A 23,361-nucleotide genomic window follows, 5' to 3' on the forward strand; every position below is an offset into this window, starting at 1 on the left:
TCATCACGTTTTCTGCGAGTTGTCAACTGCAGTATAATATTTTTCGGGCGACCCGCGTACCTGACACCTGGTGCAACGCGGTGTACAGTTTTTATGTCAGAGTCTTTTAATTCGACGTTTAAAATGCTGCTTAGTGTAAGAGAGAGCTGCATAAGATTTTCACCTTTACTTTCGGGCACATTTTGAATCTCAATATTGCAGTTTCTAGAGGCTTGATCGAAGTCGTCGAGCCTGTTACGCAAGGTTTCAAGCTCGTGACGTAGTGAAGCATTTTCTTCCATGAGGTTGGACGGCAGGAAAGAGGAGCCTATGACTGCCGCTGATTCCACTTGAGCTACCCTTTCCTCCCATGTGTTCATGCGATTTTCTAGGGCAATTATATCGTTCCTGAATGTTCGCGAAACCTCCAAGATAGCAGAGTTGAGATCATCACGCCACTGTTGACTTAAGTTTGCAAATTTTGAGTCCATATATCTAGTTAAAACCTCCGTGTCCACATTCAAGGGTGAAGCCGAAGTAAGTGTAGGTGAGGTGGTCGTCGAAGGCGTAGTTTTCTTTTTAGTCTTACATGCAGAACACTTCCATTTTATTCTGTTCATAGGTAAGATTTTCTTAAAGTCTGATTCCGTCAATTCAGCACAATAGAAATGCAACCATGCTAGGCAGGAGGTACATTTTATGCCCTCCGCATCAGGTGCAATTTTTAAACACTTGCGGCAATCCATTATTACAGTTTCTACTCAAAACCGTATGTAGGAATAATATGTTGTAATAAGTTGTAATAATTAGGTCCAAAATCCTTGTATCCAGCCGACAGGTCTACTAGGTATGGCAATAGTGCCGCTGTCAGATGACAAATGCCAAAATCAAGTTAACAATGACGTTGACTGACGTGTTTGGATATTTCTTTTTTTTTGTGGACAAAACAAGATGAGGGTATTTTAAATATAATTCGTAGAATGTGTCGCATAGGTTTATCTAGTTTACTCAGTAATTTAGCATGTATCAGAAGAATCTCCAATATATGTAGTAATTCACAGTACCTTTATAAAGTACCGGATGCACTTTTTGTTGGGATTCACTTGGTGTTTACTGGGTAATTTATTAAAACTGCACACACAATGTTACTGCTGTCACGTAATGTCAACGATTTTAGATTAGTAGATTCTTCGTAGATTGACTTCGTAGATTGTAATCTATCGAAGTAAAACCGTCAAATTGTGAAACGGCCATTTTCTACTTTTCTATTGGTTATAAGAGATGTGACATTCTCGTTTTCTATTGGTTATAAGTGATCTGACATTTTCGGAGCTGTCCAAAAAATGTATTATTATTTGGATAGGTTAGGTTAGTATATTAATATTTTTTTTAAATAACTGTTTAACTGAAACTCGAAATCGAATACAAAAATCGATTTACACTTTTAAAAAATAGATTATTTTTGAATAATTTCAAAAATTTCGGAACCCTACACTAATTGAAACATGAAGTTAATGTAATGTATGTACATTTGACAAGTAATGGTTGTTTGTGATTTATTTAAACAAAAACTATTTTACATGTTAGGTTCTTTAAAACATTTTAACTAAGTTGGATAACGTAATGGTACAAATTAACGAGGTAAGAGTGCGTGTGCTCAGTAGCGTGCGGTGGTGGCTAGTGACGCGTCCGGCGCGTACGCTGCCGCTCGGTCCCTCCCCTCGCGCCCGCCCGCTCCCCGCAGGGCTTCTCAGGGATGGGACGCTGTCCACAGACAATCGCCCTCATGCTAGGGATGTTCACGCGTAGCTGTGCGCGTGAACATCTTCGGCGGCCTTGAAAGATCAACTTTCAAGATCCTTGTTCTCCTCTTCTGTGATGATGTCGTTCTCAAGTGGTAGTAAGCAGACCTTGTTTACGGCTCGTCGTTCAATTCCTCGGAACGTCATGAAGTCGGCCACCCTGCAGACGTTGTCAGAGCCCATGTAAAGACGCACGGCTCGTCCGATTCTCCATTTGAGAGGAGGGAGACCATCTTCCTTGAAGACGACGAGGTCTCCTTCTTGAAGATTTCGCTCATGATGGCGTCCTTTGTACCGCTGTTGGAGTTCTAGTAGGTATTCGTTTCTCCACCGTGCCCAGAAGTGTTGGCGCAGTCCCTCGATCATTCGGTATCGACAGCGGATGCGTGTCTTCAAGTCGGATGCCGGAGGTGATGGCAGTGACGTCAGCGGCCGTCCGATGATGAAGTGCCCTGGGGTGAGAGGAGAAAGGTCGTTTGGGTCAGATGTTAAAGGAGTAAGGGGTCGGGAGTTGAGGATCGCTTCGATTTGCGTAAAAAGCGTGCTCAACTCCTCGAAAGTTAATGCTGTATTCCCCGCTATGCGCTTTAAGTGATGCTTTGCGCTTTTTATGCCGGCCTCCCATAGACCTCCGAGTGAAGGTGAATAAGGTGGGTTGAAGGTGAATTTAATGCCCTCATTTGCGGAATAATCTTTAAGATCACGAAGGCTTGACCGCATTACCCTACCTAATTCATTGTTGGCCCCCACGAAGTTTTTACCGTTATCACAGCAAATGTTATCAGGCTTGCCTCTTCTAGCGATAAATCGTTTTAGGCTTGAAATAAACGCTTGAGTGCTGAGATCGCTGACCGTTTCCAAATGGACTGCTTTAACAGAAAAACAAATGAATAAACATAGGTAACATTTTGAGATTTTATTACCACGTCCGATTTTATTGGAAATCATGAACGGTCCCGCGAAATCAACACCACAAGTTTGAAAGGGATAAAATTGTGAAACCCTATTTGAAGGAAGGTTTCCCATGAATGGCTCCATTGGCTTGGCCTTGTATCTTGTACAAACAATACATTTTCGAACTGTACTGCGTGCTAAATTTCTACCGCCTATAGGCCAGTATTGTTTTCTAAATGAACTAAGGAGCAGCTGAGGGCCGGCGTGAAAGAGACGAGCATGTTCGTGTCTCATGAGTATTTTCGTAAAGTGATGTTTACTATCTAGCAGAGCCGGATGTTTTTGTTCAAAAGAAAGTGTCGCATTATCAAGACGACCACCTACTCGCAATATTCCACTCTGGTCAATGAACGGAGCTAACTGCAAAATTGAACATTTAGGTTTGAGTTTATTTCCTTTATTCAAGGTATTTATTATTAATGAGTATGATTCATACTGAGAATTTTTAACCAGTAGCTCGAGTGAATCGTTGAGTTCCTTACTGCACAAGGGACTAACATTTTTATTTTTATTTTTACAATTACTTATAAATCTTAATACGTAGGCATATATTCTTATTAACCGAATGGGGTTTGAATACCTAGTAAAGTCAACAAAGGTAGATGTGTTTAATGCATTATGAACTTGAATATTGTTTTTCAATTCTGATAAATTTATTTTAGATTTAGGAGCTTGTGGCCACTCCGTTTCCTGACTTAGAAGGAAGGAGGGTCCGCGCCACCACAAATCAGACTTTGATAAATTACTAGGTTCTAGACCTCGCGACGCCATGTCGGCGGGGTTGATAGCTGTGGGTACGTATCTCCACGATGATAGAGATTGAGCTGAGAGCTCACGAATTTCGTTTACTCGATTGCACACGAATGCCTTCAAAAGCTGAGGTTGTGAATTTATCCACGCTAATGTTATGGTGGAATCAGACCAATAATAGGTACAATCAATATCGCACCGAAGAGCACTCGTCACCTTAGCTGTGAGGCGAGCTCCGAGTAAGGCCGCGCATAGCTCAAGACGCGGTATTGTTAATGGCTTTATCGGGGAAACACGTGTCTTTGCACAGAGTAATGCAGTGGTTATTATGCCTTTGGGGTCCACTGAACGTAGGTAGAGACAGGCAGCGTAGGCATTCTGCGATGCGTCTACAAAGCAGTGAAGCTCTGTGGAAATGGGTGAAGCGCATAGCGCGAATCTGGGAACATTAACTGTAAGTAAAGAGTTAAGGCTACCTATCATCTGTTGCCACACATTATTTATTTCAGTGGGGACTGGATCGTCCCAATCAAGCTTGAGGAGCCACAACCTTTGTAGCAAAATTTTTAAAGCAATAGTGCAGGGACTGATTAACCCCAGCGGGTCAAAGATTTTACACGTATTTGATAAAATTACTCTTTTGGTGACCTTTTGTTGAGTACAATCAACATTTAGGGTGAAGCGTAATGTGTCAGTGTCCGGGGCCCACAGGACACCCAATACACTAGACTCTTTACAAAGATCAAGGCCTTGAGTTTCAGTGTTGTGTTGAAATATCTGAGGACAGTTCGGAATTTATGGATAGGCAAACATGCCGAGTTAAGAACTTCTATGACCTCTCTATAGATATGATGCAATTCATGCTCGGAAGATGACCCGGTCAACATGTCATCAATATAAAAATCCTTTTGAATAACTTCTGAGACAATAGGATCATTGCATTCTAAAGCAAGCTGTTTGAGACATCTAGTACTTAGGAATGGGGCAGAATTTGTGCCATAGGTTACAGTTTGTAATTCCGCAATTTCAAGGGGCTGAACCTTGTTGTCTCGCCAGATGATCAGCTGTAAATGCCTTTGAGAGGGATCTATAGAAAACTGTCGATAAAAATTCATTATGTCACCTGTAAGGACGAACCTATGTTGACGAAATCTAATCAAGATATTAAACAGTTCATCCTGTACTACAGGGCCTGTATATTGAATGTCATTAAGTGATTTCTTTGAAGAAGTTTTAGCGGATCCATCAAAAACTACACGAAGTTTTGTTGTTTCGCTGGTTTCTCTAATTACACAATGATGTGGTAGGAAGTACCCAAATGATGGTCTGTCTACTTTAGATAAATGACCAAGCCTTTCATATTCCTTTATGAATTGAGTGTATTTGTCTTTATGATCAGAGTTTTTATCAAGTTTTTTCTCAAGATTTAAGAAGCGCTTTTCGGCCATCATGTATGAATTACCAAGCGCTTGCTCTGGTGATTCCCGAAAAGGCATTTTTACACAAAACCGCCCGTTAACTAGACGTTTCGTTGTTTCCTGAAAATGATGTTCGCAAAATTCATCCTCAGGTGACATAGTGAGTTCTGAAAGTGGAAGCTCCTCAAGATTCCAGAACTTCGTTAAGATGTCGCTAATTTCCTTGGTGAAATTGCAATGAATGACATTACTTTGTTTATGAGAGTAACTATGAAGAGGACCTGCCACTAGCCAACCGAATTTTGACTCTTGAAGAATGGGCTTATGTTGTCCTAATTTGATCTGCTTTGGAGAGATCGCGTCGAAGAAGACTCCAGCCCCCAACAGTATGTCAACGTCAGAAGGAACATAGAATTTAGGATCTGCCAACTGAATATTAACTGGTAAGTTAAGTTCGCGAACATTGACGGGAGCATTTGGTAAGTAGCCAGTTATTTGAGGTACTACATACATTTTAAGACTGACATTAAAGTGCTGGTGAAGTGAGCTTATGGCTAGCTCGCAGCTGTCAGTTATATGAACTTTGACGTTATTAATGCCAGATATACATAAAGAATCTGTATTATTACTGATTATACCCATTTTATGTTTTAGGGTTTCAGATATGAAGCATGACTGACTTCCTGCATCAAGCAGAGCTCGAGCAAGGTGAGTATTTTTACTCTGTGGATCAGTGACCCTGACCAATGCAGTGCATAGAAGAACCTGCTGATTAGAAGACTGTGCGGACAGTGACACAGAATTTGTTGAAGTTAATGTGGATTCAACGGCTGCCGGTTTGACGGCTGGTTCACTGACTGAGTGCAAGAGCGTGTTATGTCGTTTTCCGCACTCCCTACAAGTACTTTGAAGGCGACAGTCCTCCACAACGTGACCCCTCCTGAGACAGTTCGAGCAAAGGTTTAATTTAACGACTTCGTCTAACCGAACTTTAAGAGGTAAATCTTTAAAGACGTTGCAATGTACTATACTATGCTGATGCTTACACATTGGACAGTTATGAATGTTTTTGCGTTTAGAGCTTGATGACGACACGAAACTTTTCGAGCTTCGTGGTATGAATGCGCTCTTATTATCACTACTCCTTACTACTTTAGGTTCAGGTTTAGATCGTTCAGTGCTATTGGCAGACATCGTCTCAAGAATGTCAGCACGGTTTCGAAGAAATAGAATCATGTCTGCTAATGACGGTAAGTTGGGCAAGGTATTTTTATGCTCTTCCCACTTCCTGCAGGTGACTGAATCTAATTTTGAGCAAATAATGAAACAAATGAGAACGTCCCATTTGTCAGTTGGTTGATCTAAGTTCTCGAGAGCTCTTAAGTTCTTTAAGAAAGTGTCTATTAAATATCTAATAGCCTTGTGAGATTCACGGAATAAAGGATCCATGCTAAATAACGCTTTTATGTGGTTATTGATTAAAATGTTTTTGTTATCGTAACGTTCACACAAGAGATTCCATGCCAAGCTATAATTTTTGGAAGTGAACTCAATTGACTTTATGACTACAGTTGCACCTCCCTCTAAAGATGATCTCAAATAATGAAATTTATTTATTTCTGAAATTGAATCGTTTTGATTGATCATGGACTCGAATGTGTCTCTAAATTCAAGCCACTTAAGGTAGTTCCCGTCAAAGGTAGGCAGCTTGATAGTAGGTAGTTTGATTGCATAGTGGTCACAACTGCCACCAGACCGGTGTGAAAGAGCACTACTCGGTCTCTGTTTGGAATCAGACTTGGAACATGACTCTATTAACTCCTGAGCAAGAGATATCAACGAAAAAAACCTATCCTCGATATCATCACGTTCATCAGAATCATCATTCAAAGCTTCTAACCTATTTTCTACCTCATCGAACTCAGAGAACATAGACTGTACCTTGTTTAGGCGATTGATTAGTTCCTTGACCTGTATACTACTTAGATCACCTGGTTTCACAGATGTTAAAGGTGTTATGTGATTTTCGAATTTAGTTAAGCGTCCCTTCATTGACCGGCGCAGATTAATCAGCCTTTGAAACTCGATTGAATCGCTAGAAGAGCCTTCGCCTTCAAACTTATCAGCAGCATCCGCTTTAGACATGATTCGAATTTAAATTAAGTACCTAGGTACGAACTTAGGTATGTACGAGAATGGGGTACATTTGTGATAAACACGATTCAAAAAAAGGGCAAACAATCAATTAGAGAAAGTAATCTGTGCACCAAACCAGTTGACACGGTGGTCAAGTCCTCGCGATATTGCACGTGGCAGCTCAGCACGTCGAGCTCGGTACGACCCGGGACGGCACGATGCACCCAGGGCAGCCACGTGATAGGCAGGCTGTAATGTCCACTGGGCAGGAAGATGATCAATCCTGGAATTCACCGGGGGTTTCACGTGAATAACGTACGAAGAAACACTTGTTGGAATAATGGCGATCTATGACACACTAGAGATTTTAGCATAAGAATTGAGGCATGAAATAATAAAATATTATGAGAGAATGGTTTATTAGACATTAATTTTAAGTTTTTTGGCAATTTTAAGGCCTTATGTTTAACGATTGCATGTATTTTAATGGATTAAGTAAATACATGTGAGAAAATGATGACTAGCCACACCCACCTTAATTAAGAATCCCGATTTATGCAATGCTAATGATGATTTTAGGAAGCTCGCGCTTTTAGCATTAGGAAAATTATTTCACACAAAACGTGCTATTGCGCAATGTACCAAATCAAATACCAAAGATGGCGTAGCCAAAGAAAAGATTTTATGCCATACAAATTATTGCAAGCTAGCAGTGATGGAAACACTACGATAATGAACTTACGAAATAATTTGCTGGAAAATAATAAAGTGTCACGCATGTGGCAATCATGCACGAGTAGGGATAAAGGATCAAACTCGGTAGGCAAGAGCCCATGCGCACACTGAAATGCTATTGTAAGCGAATCACGCAGATATTGAGCTCGCTTCGATACAAATCGAAGGAGGAAAGTATTTTGGAAAAAGAATGGATAGGATGGCACTACTTAACTGGCGATCTTGTATGTCTGGTGATGGCCGCGTCCGTCCTCCTGGATCCACCTTGTCCTGTCACGGTCGCCAATTTTGTTTGTGATTTATTTAAACAAAAACTATTTTACATGTTAGGTTCTTTAAAACATTTAAACTAAGTTGGATAACGTAATGGTACAAATTAACGAGGTAAGAGTGCGTGTGCTCAGTAGCGTGCGGTGGTGGCTAGTGACGCGTCCGGCGCGTACGCTGCCGCTCGGTCCCTCCCCTCGCGCCCGCCCGCTCCCCGCAGGGCTTCTCAGGGATGGGACGCTGTCCACAGACAATCGCCCTCATGCTAGGGATGTTCACGCGTAGCTGTGCGCGTGAACAATGGTTAAATTAGGTTTAACTTTAAAATTAAAAATGAGGAAATAATCGATTCGATTCACAATCTTTCGACAGTTTATAATCTCGCGAGATAGATTACAATCTAACGGTTTTTATAATTTTACGGTGACAGTTATAAGAGATGTGACGTTCACTTTAAAAAAATCGTGTTTTTAATTTATCGATTATTTCCTCATTTTTGAAATTTAAAGTTATAGATAAATCAACATTGAAATTAACCTAATTTCGTGTCGATACCTACTCGTCTGTATTTCCTAATTAGTACTTGTATTTCATTGTTTGCAACTTTCTATATTATTTAATTTTTACTAGAATAAAGTGTTTACTTTAATATCCAAAAAGTACCCAAAACCGAATCAGAGCACCCCACTATCCACGTGGTCTTGTCTGCTCTACCCCTAGAGTGTATATAAATAATCGGAGGCGCGGAGGAAGAGCAGCCCACACCCGCTGTAACAAAGCACAGGCACAGGCGCCGAAGGCGACCAAGAAGCCAGGTTGAGGAGGCTTGAATTAACAATTATTATTTAGATCGGAGCTGTCTATCTGTCTGTCTGTATGGGGGCCATCGCATTTTACGACCTTGATCCCCACACTCCCCGCGCCAATCACACTTGACCAGGCGCGGGGGCCCATAATCGGGTTTCCCCAGGTGATTTTTTTTTTTTTTTAATATTTAGACGCGTTTCCGTAGCAAAACTCACTTGGAGGTGGTCCCCCGAGACTCCTAAATAATTAGTATCGTCAAAAAAGTGCGGTGGTATTCAACACTGTTACCGACTTCGGACTCCTTTGTCGAAGGTTATTGGGCGATATATCGTTGGAAAGCTCTTTCAAATGAGCTTTCAGATGAGCTGTCGAATTTGATTTCGGGATCACAAATGGCTGAAGGGCAACTTTTACTATGTTGTAGAGGTAGAAGTTTTTTTTTATTTTTTTAATACAAGCTTCACCAGCTTAGCATGATATTTAATTCCTTAACTTAGTTGATAAAGCTATTTGCATTAAAATAAGCATACAATAATTATGTTATGTAAAATGTTGTCATGAACATTACCGGGTAATCTCATATACATAGTTCCAGTCCCTCAAGGTCGCGTCGTCCAAAAAGAAGTACTTCATACTGAAGTCCATTGTACAAGGCACATCTTTATTGTACACCTAGGAAGTAATACGTGTAATTAAATAAAGGGTCACATGAAAGAAACGATTCATTCAAAGGCATTTCATGAATATAATAAACCAATATTTAACTAATGAAAAGCGCTATGCTTTCGTAACTAAAAGAAAAATGAAAAGGAAAAAAAAACTTTATTACACATACAGCGATGTTTAGTTAAGAGAAATTACACTAGGATTCCTGTGTCGTGGGCAGATAGTACCTAAGTACAGTTTATATCCTTTTGATATAAACAGCTGTACTTGACGTAACTATTAATTTCTACATAACACGATTTATACTTTTGTTACACAAGAAGAATAGTTTCTGTTTCAGCATAAGTATTGTTAATAAAATTTGAATTAAAAATTGCTAATATATATATATAAATATAAACCGTATTCGTTTCATAATTACATGTTTCATGAGTGAAATGACTACCTACATGTTTCAGAAAAATAGGGAAAAATTTTATCGGGTAATGAGGATTTTCACTTAACTTCACTTAACACCCAAAGTAATAAATCACTTGTAACCGTGTGACACAATGATTTATTGTTCAATTTAGTTTGTGAGATGCGCAATCAAAAAGTAAAGCCTTGGTATATTTTCGTACAATCTTCAAATTGGCCTATTTCTCAGGGAGCCGTCCATATGCCAGGAGCTTTAAAAGAATCGCCACACCCGGTCCAACGCTTTCGCTAAGTCCAAATGAGTGCTGAAAATCAATGGAAACGGCGAGTTATGTAAATAATGTAATAAATTCTCGTTCGTATTATAATGAATTATAAGCAAGAAATTAATAGTTTTTTCTCTGTTAAATTGGCGCTATTGATCTTCTGTGTAACTTTGTTTTTAATGACCTTATGCTAAAAGTAATCAATAAAATAATTCTGTTCAAGAAGTTTTATTTAACCACTCAGTTGACCCAAACACAATATTGAATATTGGAGTTGATAATTTATTACTCAAATGAAACATTATTTAAGGAAAAAACTATTTCTGAAAGTAAAATAATTTTGGTGTTTAATTTTATAAGAACTAATGCTCAATTAGATTCTTGTTAGAATTTAAATATTTTTAATTTTTTTTACTAAATTCAATTAAGAATTAAGTAGATACTTGTTGAATGTTCTTAGAATTTAGAATTTGTTTTTCGAATCATTGCTCCACCAAAACAGCTCCAAATATTTTTCTATTGTTTTTACGACTGGTATAGTAGCTCAAGTAATATTAAGGAGGCGCATGGCTGTGGACCTCTTGATAAACTGATAATATTACATGCATTTACTCTATAAAGCGCAAATTCGGCTCCACATGGAGTACTGTTCTCAACTCTGAGCGGGAGCTCCCCAGTACCAGCTCCTTCCGCTTGACCGTATTCAACGAAGAGCGATTCGAAAAGTCACTTTCCGAGCGGCTTGATCCCTTGGCGTTGCGTAGAGATGTGGGATCTCTCTGCATCTTCTTTACCGCATTTACCATGGAGAGTATTCGGACTAAGGGCATTGTCACACTGGCAATTAATGAGCGATTTGAAAGCGACACGATTGCGCGGCGTACCTTCCGCGTTTTGTACACTCAGTAGCTGGCTTTGTTACTTCGTCGCAGGAAGCGTAAGCAGATATAACTACAAATATGGGAGGATTCATCATCAAGCAATCGACTGGGAGAGAGCGACTCCTGCGCAATCGCGTCGCTTTCAAATCGCCAGTGTGATAAGGCCCTAATCTGGATCTGAGTTTCATCATCAGACGTCAAGGCAGAATACCAAATACCATCCGTATCACCTTGACGTCCGTCGTTCCACAACTGAGCGTTATTTAAGACAACTTTTGCCGCGCACCACCGATATGTGGATTTAGGGTTAGTGTGGACGATTCGACTTAGGGTACTTCAAGAAAACAGCGTACCAATTCTTAAAAGGCCGGCATCGCGCTTGCAAGACTTCTGGCAGTGTGAGTGTCGATGGGCGGCAGTATCACTTAACATCAGGTGAGCCTCCTGGCTGTTTGCCTAAAAGAAGAAAAAATGCATGATGTAAATAATATTGTCTCAGTTCCCAGTGAATCCAGACCACCTTTTTTATTTTGGCCCTTACCGAGATTTTTCTTTGTTACAGCTTGCGTAAGATCCCATTCTTGTTTCCCAACTATTCTGCCTTTCAATTTCTTTACTTTATTTTTATCCAACTCTCCTTATCTCGGTCAAAGCGTTACGTTATAGCCAAAAATTTGTACTTTATTTCATTCATTTCACAAATCGTGATGTTTTAATTAATTTCTATGGAGTTTAAGTGCTCGTTCAGACACGGCGGGAACCGCGCGATTTCAGAATCGCATGGAAATCGCGCGGGTCTTATTTGAATGAGTTATAAAGTAATCGTTCAGACATACCCGCGCGGTTTCCGCAACCCAACCGCCAGAAAATAGAATCGCGATACTCCCGCGCGTTTCTATTACTATGAAGATCTTACTCAGCGTTCATTAGCATTGCGGGCACCGCGCGATTAACACGTCATAACAAGAGCACCGTGAGCTCGCTATCGCTTCGACACTGAGTTATTTATTGATGAAGTGGAGAGTTTTTCTTCTGGTAACACGCTTGCCCTCATATGTGTTTCAGAGCTTGAAATATCTTCCCTGATTAGTTCAATGAGTTCATCAAAAGAGTATATTGACATTCTCAAATAGTCAAAAAAATTTCTCTCAAACATTCTTAAATTGGGATATAGTGTTACAAATTTGCCATGTGTTAGTCGATTCTCTCTGAATCTGCCTTTTCTTTATTTTCTGTATCAACCACAGACACGTTAGTTACTTTTCGACTTCCATCTTGAAACTGATCGCTAACTAACCGCCAATGTTTGAACAGTCGACATTTTTGCGGTTCAAACCGCACGATCTGACAATCGCGCGGTTCCCGCCGTGTCTGAACGAGCACTTAGACACCAATAAGGCTAAGTTAAGATGACCGCGTGGTACCGCGCGGTACAAGATCAATATAAACGGTAATTATCGTCTACATTACCGCACGCCAACTCGCGGCGCGCTCTGACCCGCGCGCAAAATCTTGAACCGCGCGCTTCCCCGCGGCCGCGCGCGGCACAAGTTTTGCAAACCTGTATTGACCTGTTCAGTTGATCCGCGCGGCTTGAGACGGAAAGACACATAGATCGATGCAAAATTAGTACCGAAGATATGGTATTAAGTATTTGGTGATATGCAATATCTTATAGCATCTTCACTGGATTTTAAATCATTTTCAATAGAATCGTATAAAAAATCAAAGGATGCAACTGACATCCGGTAATAGTTAAAAAAATTATCTTCGTGTAACCTCAAGTCGGGATACAAAGTGACAAACAGGCTGGAAGAAAGTCTGTCACTTAAAATTGGATGCACCCAGTATCGTCTTTGTCTTCTTCTGCGACGTCTCATTCTTCTATATAAAATCCATAAGCAAATTGCCTCCTCCACGTCCATTGTCAATCAATGTTGAAGCCACACTGCCGCGCGTACATATACCGTAATGTGAATGCTCCAACCGCGCGGCGACGCGCGGCTACGCGCGGTCATCTGAACTTAGCCTAAGGCAACACAAAGTAAGACGCAACGAGAGACTACTATTATAAAAATTTATAGGTCTATGGTTAATTAAAACAAAATACAAAATTGCTTTTTTATTTAAAAATAAACTAATCATTCATATCTCCCTGGTAAACTAAATTGTTTGACTTAATTTTATGAAATATATGGAATAATTCAGACGTCGGAGAAATCGCACCCAACTTGGCCCAATGCATTAGCGATTTTGCTACGTCTTCAGTCTTCAAGTTCATTTCCATTTTTATTTCCTTATTTAATCTGTTAATTAAGATATGTTAGAAACTGATGTGTAAAGATGTGGGTTCACTTGCTTTTATTCTTATATAATATAGTGGGTTTATACGTCACTGGGGTTATATCTACGACGCGAATAAATGCTTAAATCTGCACATGCACTTTCATTTACATACATAGTATAAGAAAAAGAGAAATATAGACTGCGATGTAAACAATTTAAAAATGCATTTTGCAATATTAGACACCATTTTAAAGGATCGATCTCAAAAAAGAGATTGAAACGCAAGAAGATGCATCCCTCCTTCACGACTTAAATAAGCTAGCGAAATTCGTGTGACAATAATGTAATGATATTAAGTAAATGTCATCATATAAAACTCACTCGCAATCGATTTTTATCTTGTTACGCCAAAGAAGTATAACTTCTAACGCGTGAACATAAGTACATACACGTCTTTTAGATCACATATTTATAGTTTGTAAGAATTGTGTAAGTTAGCAATACTTATTAAGTACAAAGCATGATCAGTTTGCCTGGTAAGGGTGTACAATCAATTTTTATTTTACTGTGTTCCTGTTAATGTAAGCTTTTATTGTAATGCCAATGGGGATTACCTTTTTAAAATTAGTAAATTAAATGTTTATTCAAAGTAAAAATATGAAATGAAATAAAATAAATGGCATACTTTGTACAGAGAAATATTTTTACACCATCGCTTAAAATTATTTTGAGAACTTTAAACTACAATTCAATATTATTAATAATGGTAAGTGTTTAAAATCTAAAATTGTGACCACTATAATTGTGGCTATTAAGTTAGAATTTTTTAAAATCTTTATTTCCTACTGTCTTGTGGCGTTTACTAAAATAAAAACGAATTTTGTAAAATTTGTACCGAACCTTCCCATATAGGCTTGCAAACTATTTTCTATTTCCTATTTATAACCTATTACAATTACACCTAAGTACTTACATATTACGATTAAAATATTCCTTTTCTGTTTTTATTTTCAACATCCTCATGATAGGTGGGTCTGGTCCAATAATTTGTTGGACATAATGTTCATCATATGCTTTGCCTGTATAGTCTATGCCCGACTGAGTTATTATTGGTGTTGGATTGTATTCTGGCAACCCAGATAGATGGTTTCCAGGGGATCCACACCTCTCAAAAATCGGAAACCACTATCATCTTACAGCCCGCTCAAGACTCCATCGGATCAATTACAAATCGCACAGCACACATATTCACCTGCCCAACTGGACACCAAGTCACCAGGCGACCAGCTGGAACAGCTCAAACTCCATCTCCACTGGCAAGACATCGACGAGGGCTAACAGAAAACACCAAACATCCGCTCCCTCCGAAGAATATCAAGCGAGCGATCCTTCATAGAAAAATCAGGTAGGGTGGATTACCAGCCCCAATTTCATAAAATTTTTCAACTTTTAATTTTTTGTCTGAAACCCACCGAGCTTGGGCTTATCTAAACCAACTCGGCGAGGCGAATTCGATAAAGCCCATAGTTTCCCTCATAAACCCCCCTTTTTTCTATAAAATATTATTTTTTCCCCCTCTAGCGCCAAATCTAACCCCCCACCCCTACCCCCTCGAGTTGGGTATCATTAAACTCGTCTTTAATAGGCGAACACACCAGTATATGGATTCAAGTTTATAAGTTTTCATTTAATATTTTATTTCGTCAAAAAACATTAAAATTTTCATACTTAAAATTCATAGTTCAGTGTTGTAAAAAATAAATAAATAATAGTTTAAAAAAACTAGAACACACTTTATATAGAAAACTAGCTGGCCTGGCGAACATCGTACCGCCTAACAGTCGATTCTTTATTTGTTTATAATACTTATTCTGCTATTCGGGACACCGGTCTAGCTAGTAAGAAAAAAAAAGAAAATTGATAAGACAGCAAAATATACATTATGTCAAAAAATAAAAATTTACCTTCCCGGAACCCCTCCACTAACTTGAACTTTATGCTATGGTATTAAAGTTCAAATTGACTTTTAAGTATTATTACGAATATTTTGTATGGGAATATAGAAAAGTGTTGTTTTTCACTCAATTTTTTTTAATTTTTATCCGTAAGAACCATCCTCGTACTTCAAGGTATATTATATAAAAAAATCGGACAAATCGGTCAAGCCGTTTTCATGTTATGTCGTGACAACGGAAAACGGGTTTCATTTTTATATATATAGACTAAACTAAAAAACAGAAAATAAATTTTAATAAATATTAATTATATTAATTAAGAATAATGTAAAAATAAATTAATAAATATAATTAAATATTTATAACTATTGACACCATGCACCCCACGCTTGTATGCTATGTATGTATGTATGTATGTATGTATTTATGTATGTATGTATGTATGTATGTATGTATGTATGTATGTATGTATGTATGTATGTATGTATGTATGTATGTAACCGACTCCTTCAGACTCGATTTTGACCCACTTTTAACGGACAGATTTAATTCAAACTTTGCGCACCTGTCAAAGATCGATGACAATGCAATAATCCGAAAAAATAAATAAATAATAGTTAAAAAAAACTAGAACACACGCTTTACATTGAAAACTAAACTAAAAAACAGAAAATAATTTTTATTAAATATTAATTAAGAATAATGTAAAAATTTTTAATAAATATAAGTTATTAATAGTTTGAATAAGAGAAAAAATGTTTTATAATTTAAGATAGACTTGTGCCATCGTTTCTTTGAAAAGGAATATACTCAAAACGAGGCAGATAGCGTTCATGCACTTTTAGAAAGATCAGTAAAATATCCCACCCTATACAGTCGTTATGTTGCAAAAATTATAATAAATAGTTAATAAATTAAATATTAATGATACTAATCAGTCTGAATGAAGATTGAAGCTGTAATGATAATTAGATTAGTTATAATATCTTCAGATAAATAAAATATTATAATAGTTCTCTTTTTAGAATAGTTGATTGTGAAGCATTAAATGCACCGTTATTTTCTATTTTAAGTTCCTATTTAATTGTGTCTGTTTAAAAAAGTAGTTAAGATAATTGAAAACTAAACGTATTCTATTCAGTTAAAAATGTTTTTTTGAAGTGAAACTTCTTTATCGGGGTTGGAAAAAAATTTAGTGTAACATTTTTTCGTTACGCGTCACATTTTTTCGTTACGCGTCACATTTTTAGGTTACGCGCCATGTTGCTTTTTGAAGTCAAACTTCTTTATCGGCGTTGGAATGAAAGTTCTTTATCGACGTATGGGAGAAATTTTGTAGCAAATCGTCACGTTTTTATTTATTATTTATTATAAATATTATTTATTATTCGACACTTAATATTTTAATGACAATTAAATACATTAAATTTCTAACATATATTCCTTTTTCCGTACCTCTAGATATCGGAAATCTAAACTTTTAGATTTGTATAAATATGAACAACACTTAAAGATTAGTTTGCCACAGAAGTTTCACTTCTGACATGTGTACTTAGTACACACACACTTTTTTTTAATTAATAAATATCATGCTGATTATTAAAAAACAGAGAGGCTGATGAGGATTATCAAAATTAAAAACCCGAGCTCCAGCCGTGCGAAGATATACCGCATATGTAATATGGTCAAATTAATTGATAAATTGGAATGTTATTTACGCAAAAATATTATGAAAACGATTAACATGCTTCCGCTAAGCAGATTAATTGCGTAATCTATATTGATTTGTTCCGTTAAAAGTATAAAATTGTGTTACGATTAATATTACAAAACTTTGTTATACGGTTTAAGATTTTGTAAAGCTTTCGTTTTTGTTGGACTCAATCGAGATTCTAATTTAAGTTTTAATTAGCCTGTCGCACATTTAGTAATAATTTTATTCATTGAGTTGGTAGAAATAATTTCTTGACGTTATAGTTACAATTAAGTAGTAATAAGTTAAGGCGGAAACATACTACTAAAACGCGACGCTACACCACGCCATCCGACGCATGTCAGTACTTATCAATCCCCATATATTTAATATGGTCAGGTGCACATATACAACACGCCATGTGATCACACGCGGTAATATCCAATCGATTTGGATCAGCGTGTTGTCGTGTTGTTGACGCCAAGCGTCAAACGTTCGAGTTTTTGGCACAAATGTCAATTTATATACTTACATATTTTTGGATTTATTTATTTGGCGAAATGAACGACCAACAATTAACTGAGTTGGTGAAACAATATTCTGTTCTATATGACATAAGATTAGCCCAATACAGCGACCATACTGTGAGAAATAATGCATGGGAAGAAATAGCCGAACAAATGAATACAAGCGGAAAGTTTTATTAAAATATAATATTAAAAGACTTTTGTATGAGTTGCATGTTTTTAATTTTGTCTACCTTTTCTCACTATATCAAGCTGTCACGGAACGGCGCCTACACCACCAAAATATTCCTTAAATTGTTTCTTACTGAAAATGCATACTGTGTGGAATTTCTACGAAATGGATTTAAGTCGTGGTGTAAATTATATAATATATAAACTAGATATAATAACATTAACAAATTTAATCAACATCAATACTAAAAAGTAAAAAAAAGTATACGAAAATGCTTGTTTATAATATCCAAAGATGGCGCTATAAGTCGCATTCTAACGAATACGATATTATATAGCAAAATATTAACTTAATAGATTATTACATTTTCTATGATATATTATTTCAAATCCCTGGTCTAAATACATTAAATAATTGAATGTTTCAAATGCTACTTAAGTCATTCTTTGTGCAACATCCATAGGAGCAATTTTTTACGAATATTTTATTTTTAATAACTGTATATAGATACTTGGTGACGTTTATACTGAAGAAAATTTCAAATAAAAGTAATAATTTTTCTGTTCAAAACTCTATTCTACCCAAGCTTTATAAATCGCCAAGAATCAACACAATACCGTCTAATGTTAAAATATATTGCCTACGTTTAACAATTCAAAGGATTTGTAGGTGATTGATTAACGTGTCGTATTGAAACAGTGATGTGTTCTGAGAAGAACATATCAGAATAGATACAGTCGTGTGTTCTGAAAAGAACAGTTTCATCGTGTCGTAAGACACGGTAATATGTCCTGAAAAGGACAGTTGTTAGACGTTTAGTCGAGATACGATAATTTGTCCTGAAAAGGACAGTTTTTAGCGTTATCGTACGCTTCGACGGCTGCGTGCAGAAAAAGGCCAACTTTTTGCCGCGCCGCGTTTTTATCGCTTTCTCTGGTACCTGCGCAACCAACCAGCGCTCCGCATCTTGGCACCACATGTCAATATTAGTTGTAAGTGTAGGATAATTTTTAAGTATAATTGTACACAGTTTTGTAAATAAATATCATTCACTATTCCATCTTCACCTCTTCTCTACAAGTAATTAGGGAGTTTTATTTTAACATCGACTAAGTAATTCTGAAGCACTCAAACTTGAAGCAACATCCCTAAAGTGGTGACCCCGAGAAGAACAACCCCGAGAAGTACAACTCCGAGAAGAACAACCCCGAGAAGAACACCAAGAACATTGAAGATGGCGACAACAGAAAATTCCGGTGCAGAGCGTCAAACTTCATCAACACCGTCGAGCCAAGAAGTCTCCGGTATTTCACTGTCGCTCCGTGTGCCACCACCTCATCCGCAACAGCCAACCATCGACACACTCATCGGTGAAATAAGAAGATTGTCTTTGGAAGTGGCTGAGCTACGAGCACAACCTCGCGACAATTACCGCAACAGTCGCTCTCGCCACCGTTTTCAATCACGCTCGCGGAACGCATCTCCACATCACAACGAAAACCGACGAGAGTCGCAGATGGAAGACCGAAGCCGAAAAAAATCTCCGATGCCGTACTGCTATTACCATCATCGCTACGGAATGGACGCGAAGAAATGCGCACCACCGTGCAGTTTCAAGCCCATTAAGCAGTCGGAAAACTAAAAGTAACGCTGGCCGCGGCGGGAGCTGGCGTTACCGAATCATCACACCGCCTTTTCGTTACCGACAGGGTAACGAAACTTACCTTTTTGGTCGACACAGGAGCCAATATCTCCGTGCTACCAAAGAAAAAAGGCTCACGCGAAAAACCACTGCCGTTTCAACTCTACGCCGCCAACAACACTGTAATTCCTACATACGGAGAGAAGTCACTAACACTCGATCTTAGCCTCCGAAGACCATACACATGGAAATTCGTCGTAGCAGATGTGTCCAAGCCAATCCTGGGAGCAGATTTCTTACAGTACCACCACCTCATTGTCGACGTAAAAAACCGACGATTGATCGACGGGAAAACACAGCTGGTAACTAACGCTCAACTCAGTACTGCAGGCATACCTACAGTTCGCAGTATAGACATTGGGAAAAATTACCACAGCATACTAGCAGATTTCCCAGGCACAACTAGACTCACTTCAATGAAGCTTAGTCCTAAACATTCCGTCGAACACTTCATTGAAACAAATGGACCGCCTCTTCACTGCAGGCCACGCCCCATTGCGCCGCATCGCTACGAAATGGTCAGGAAAGAATTTCAGAACATGATAAATCAAGGGTTATGCAGACCAAGCAAAAGCCCTTGGGCATCACCTCTTCACGTCGTGCCTAAGAAGAGTGGAGAGTTACGCGTGTGTGGCGATTACCGAAGGCTTAAAGCTATAACCAAGCCCGATCGGTATCCCATACCACGCATACGTGATTTCCATACCAACTCGCAGGGAAGAAAATTTTCTCCACACTTGATCTCAACCGCGCCTACCAACAACTGCCAGTCAGCGAGCAAGATGTGGAGAAAACAGCTATCATAACACCATTCGGCCTTTTCGAGTTCCCGCGCATGTGTCCTGGTCTAAAGAACGCCGGACAGACATTCCAACGCTTTATTCACGAAGTACTGCGCGAACTCGACTTCGTATTCCCTTTCGTTGATGATCTACTGATATCGTCAATCGACGAGGAAGAGCACCGAAAACATCTACGCGGTTCTATTACAGCGACTAGAAGAATACGGCATTACCATCAACCCATCAAAATGTGTTTTCGGCCAGCCAACTGTCAAATTCCTCGGTCATCAAGTCACGGCGGAAGGAATACAGCCACCCCAAGAGAAGGTACAGGCTATCACAGATTTCCCAAAGCCACAAACCGTAGAGGAACTGCGACGTTTTCTCGGTATGATCAACTTTTACCGCGAAAATATCAAAGACGCCGCCTCCATACAAGCGCCGTTAAATACCTACCTGCACAACATCAAGAAGCGTGACAAAACTAAGATCGACTGGACCGCTGAATCGACGCAAGCTTATGAAGCATGTAAAGAGAGCATAAAAAACGCCGCTTTACTCGCTCATCCGTCTCACCATGCGACGCTTGCTATATTCAGCGACGCGAGCGATAAAACAGCTGGTGCCGCACTCAACCAGTTTATCAACGACTCGTGACAACCACTCGGCTATTTCTCTAAGAAATTCAGCGACGCACAGACTCGATATAGTACCTACGATCGAGAGCTACTCGCCATCTACATGGCTGTCAAATATTTCCGAAAAATGTTCGAGGGACGAGAAATCACAATATACACGGACCACAAGCCGCTAACTTTCGCTTACACAAAATCAAATACAAACAGCGAATCACCGAGACGCACCCGACAGCTACTTTATATCAGCGAATTTACCACTGATATTCGACAGGTCAGTGGGTCTCAAAATGCAGCCGCAGACGCATTATCACGCATCGACGCAATCACGTGTCCATCGCCGATTGACTACAATCAACTTGCAATAGCTCAAGAGCGCGATAGCGATACAATTCAAGCACTCGGTTTACAGAGCAACTTATCTTTCAAGGAAGTAAACCTGCCCGCGTCAAACATCAAATTACTCTGCGAAACTTCGACCTCATACATACGTCCGTACCTACCTGAAGAATATCGACGTACCGCATTCGACGCAGTACATAACGTTAGCCACCCTGGAATAAAGACCACGAGGAAATTAATTACGCAACGCTACTTTTGGCCCTCAATGAACGCAGATGTCGGCAAGTGGGCAAAAGTATACCTACAGTGTCAGCGCGCCAAAATACAACGCCACACAACAAGTCCATTATCAATTTTTTCACCAACCGAACGATTCGAACACGTGCGCATCGATATCGTTGGTCCGCTACCTACCGCGGCCACCGGTCATCGATACCTCGTGACAATGATCGACAGAGCGACGAGATGGCCCGAAGCATACCCATTATGCGAAATAACAGCCGAAGACGTAGCCAAAGCATTATACGAAGGTTGGATTTCCCGTTTCGGTTGCCCTGCTACAATTACAACGGACCAAGGACGCCAATTCGAAAGCAGAGTATTTGCATCTCTTTCTCGCTTACTCGGAATTGAGAAAACGCGTACAACATCATACCATGCACAGTGTAACGGTATCATCGAAAGATGGCACCGTGTCCTTAAGGCCGCATTGAAGGCAAGACTACAGACCGCAAGAAGCTGGATTAACGAGCTACCAACCGTCTTACTCGGATTACGCACCGCTATGCGAAGTGACACCGGCGTAAGCGCCGCCCAACTTACCTACGGATGCAACATACGCTTACCCGATGATTTCTTATCAACGACCCGCGATAACGTCATTATGGATTCTGCCTACATCGATCAGCTGCGCGACGCAATACGTAACTTGCAACCAATGCCTAACCAACCACACAGCAACACAAAACCTATATTCATACACCGCGACCTGCAAACATGTGAATACGTATTCGTACGCATAGACGCCGTAAAGAAGCCATTACAAGCACCCTACGACGGACCCTATCGCGTGCTGAAACGAGACAGCAAGATATTCACGCTGCAGTTACCGAACCGCGAAACCAATATCTCTATTGACAGACTCAAACCCGCCTACACAATCGCCGAGCCAGATGTGCCCACTGATACAATACCGAGTACCTGCAACAAGCAAATCACATCAAGTGCGAACGAAACACATGAACCATTAAATAGCCTGAAACATCAAAACGACAACAACCTGAAACATCAAAACGATAACAAACAATGTACTCGCCGCGTCGTCAACCTGTCAACATCGTATTACGCAGCTCCTGTGTTTTTTAATTTAATTATATGGTCGTATACGCGCGATTGTAGTGAAAAGTGTATGTGATTTGGAGAAAACTTTTAACTTGTGCTAGAACTATTGGAAACATAGCTATTTGTTTTGTAACACTCTAAAAATTAGTAATTTAAAAGTGCTATAAAAGACCTACCCTCAAAAAACAAAGAAAAAAAATATATATATATTGACATTAAAAAGTCCCAACATGTCTCAATGTTTTAAGTGTCTTGCTAAAATGGACGAGAAAAATGTCAAAGTAACTTGCAAAGGGTGTTGCCGACTCATTTGTAACAAATGCAAAGGTCTTTCTGCGACCGAACTGCGTGTCTTTGGACTTCAGACGCACAAACTATCGTATCTTTGTAATGACTGTGAGACCGGTTTAAGGCAAGTTCCAGAGTTGCGTAGATTGGTTACTGAGCTCCAACAAGAGTTCGAGGTTCTGAAGACCACTCAACCGTCCATTGTCAACTTGGATACTGTTATAAATGAAATAGAGGAGAGGAAGAAGCGCAGTTGCAATGTTATTGTGTTTGGTATACCGGAATTAAAATCATGTTCTTCAGAGGAAAGAAAGGATTACGACAAAGCTACGCCTTCAATCCAATACCAATCCCTGACCCCAAGATAGTGCATGTGTTTCGCTTAGGTAAACCGGCAGTCGTTAACCCCTCACAGCCACGTCCGATAAAAGTCGTCTTCGAGAATAAACGCGCCGCTACCGATATTTTAAAAAACAAGAGTAAAATTGGTAAACCCGTTAGAGTTTATTCAGATATGACCCCGTACCAAAGAGATCAGCTAAAAGGTCTGCGAGACGAAC

The 23,361-nt window shown here is 39.2% G+C and overlaps 1 protein-coding gene and 1 long non-coding RNA gene across 2 annotated transcripts; both read right to left on the reverse strand.

Moving 5' to 3' along the window:
- Positions 1 to 1,519: 1,519 nt before the first annotated feature.
- On the reverse strand, positions 1,520 to 7,116 carry LOC125062923. The gene has a single exon (XM_047669131.1). It carries the CDS (start codon positions 7,046 to 7,048, stop codon positions 4,157 to 4,159), a length of 2,892 nt encoding a protein of 963 aa, XP_047525087.1. The 5' UTR covers positions 7,049 to 7,116; the 3' UTR covers positions 1,520 to 4,156.
- Positions 7,117 to 13,187: 6,071 nt separating this feature from the next.
- Positions 13,188 to 14,395, reverse strand: LOC125062930. Its single transcript, XR_007119391.1, has 2 exons — positions 14,338 to 14,395; positions 13,188 to 13,384 (listed from the first exon to the last, which is right to left on the reverse strand). It is a non-coding gene; the product is annotated as an uncharacterized LOC125062930 (long non-coding RNA).
- Positions 14,396 to 23,361: the final 8,966 nt, after the last annotated feature.

This window comes from Pieris napi, assembly GCF_905475465.1.
Source record: "Pieris napi chromosome W unlocalized genomic scaffold, ilPieNapi1.2 SUPER_W_unloc_1, whole genome shotgun sequence".
Classification (NCBI taxonomy): Eukaryota; Metazoa; Arthropoda; class Insecta; order Lepidoptera; family Pieridae; genus Pieris; species Pieris napi.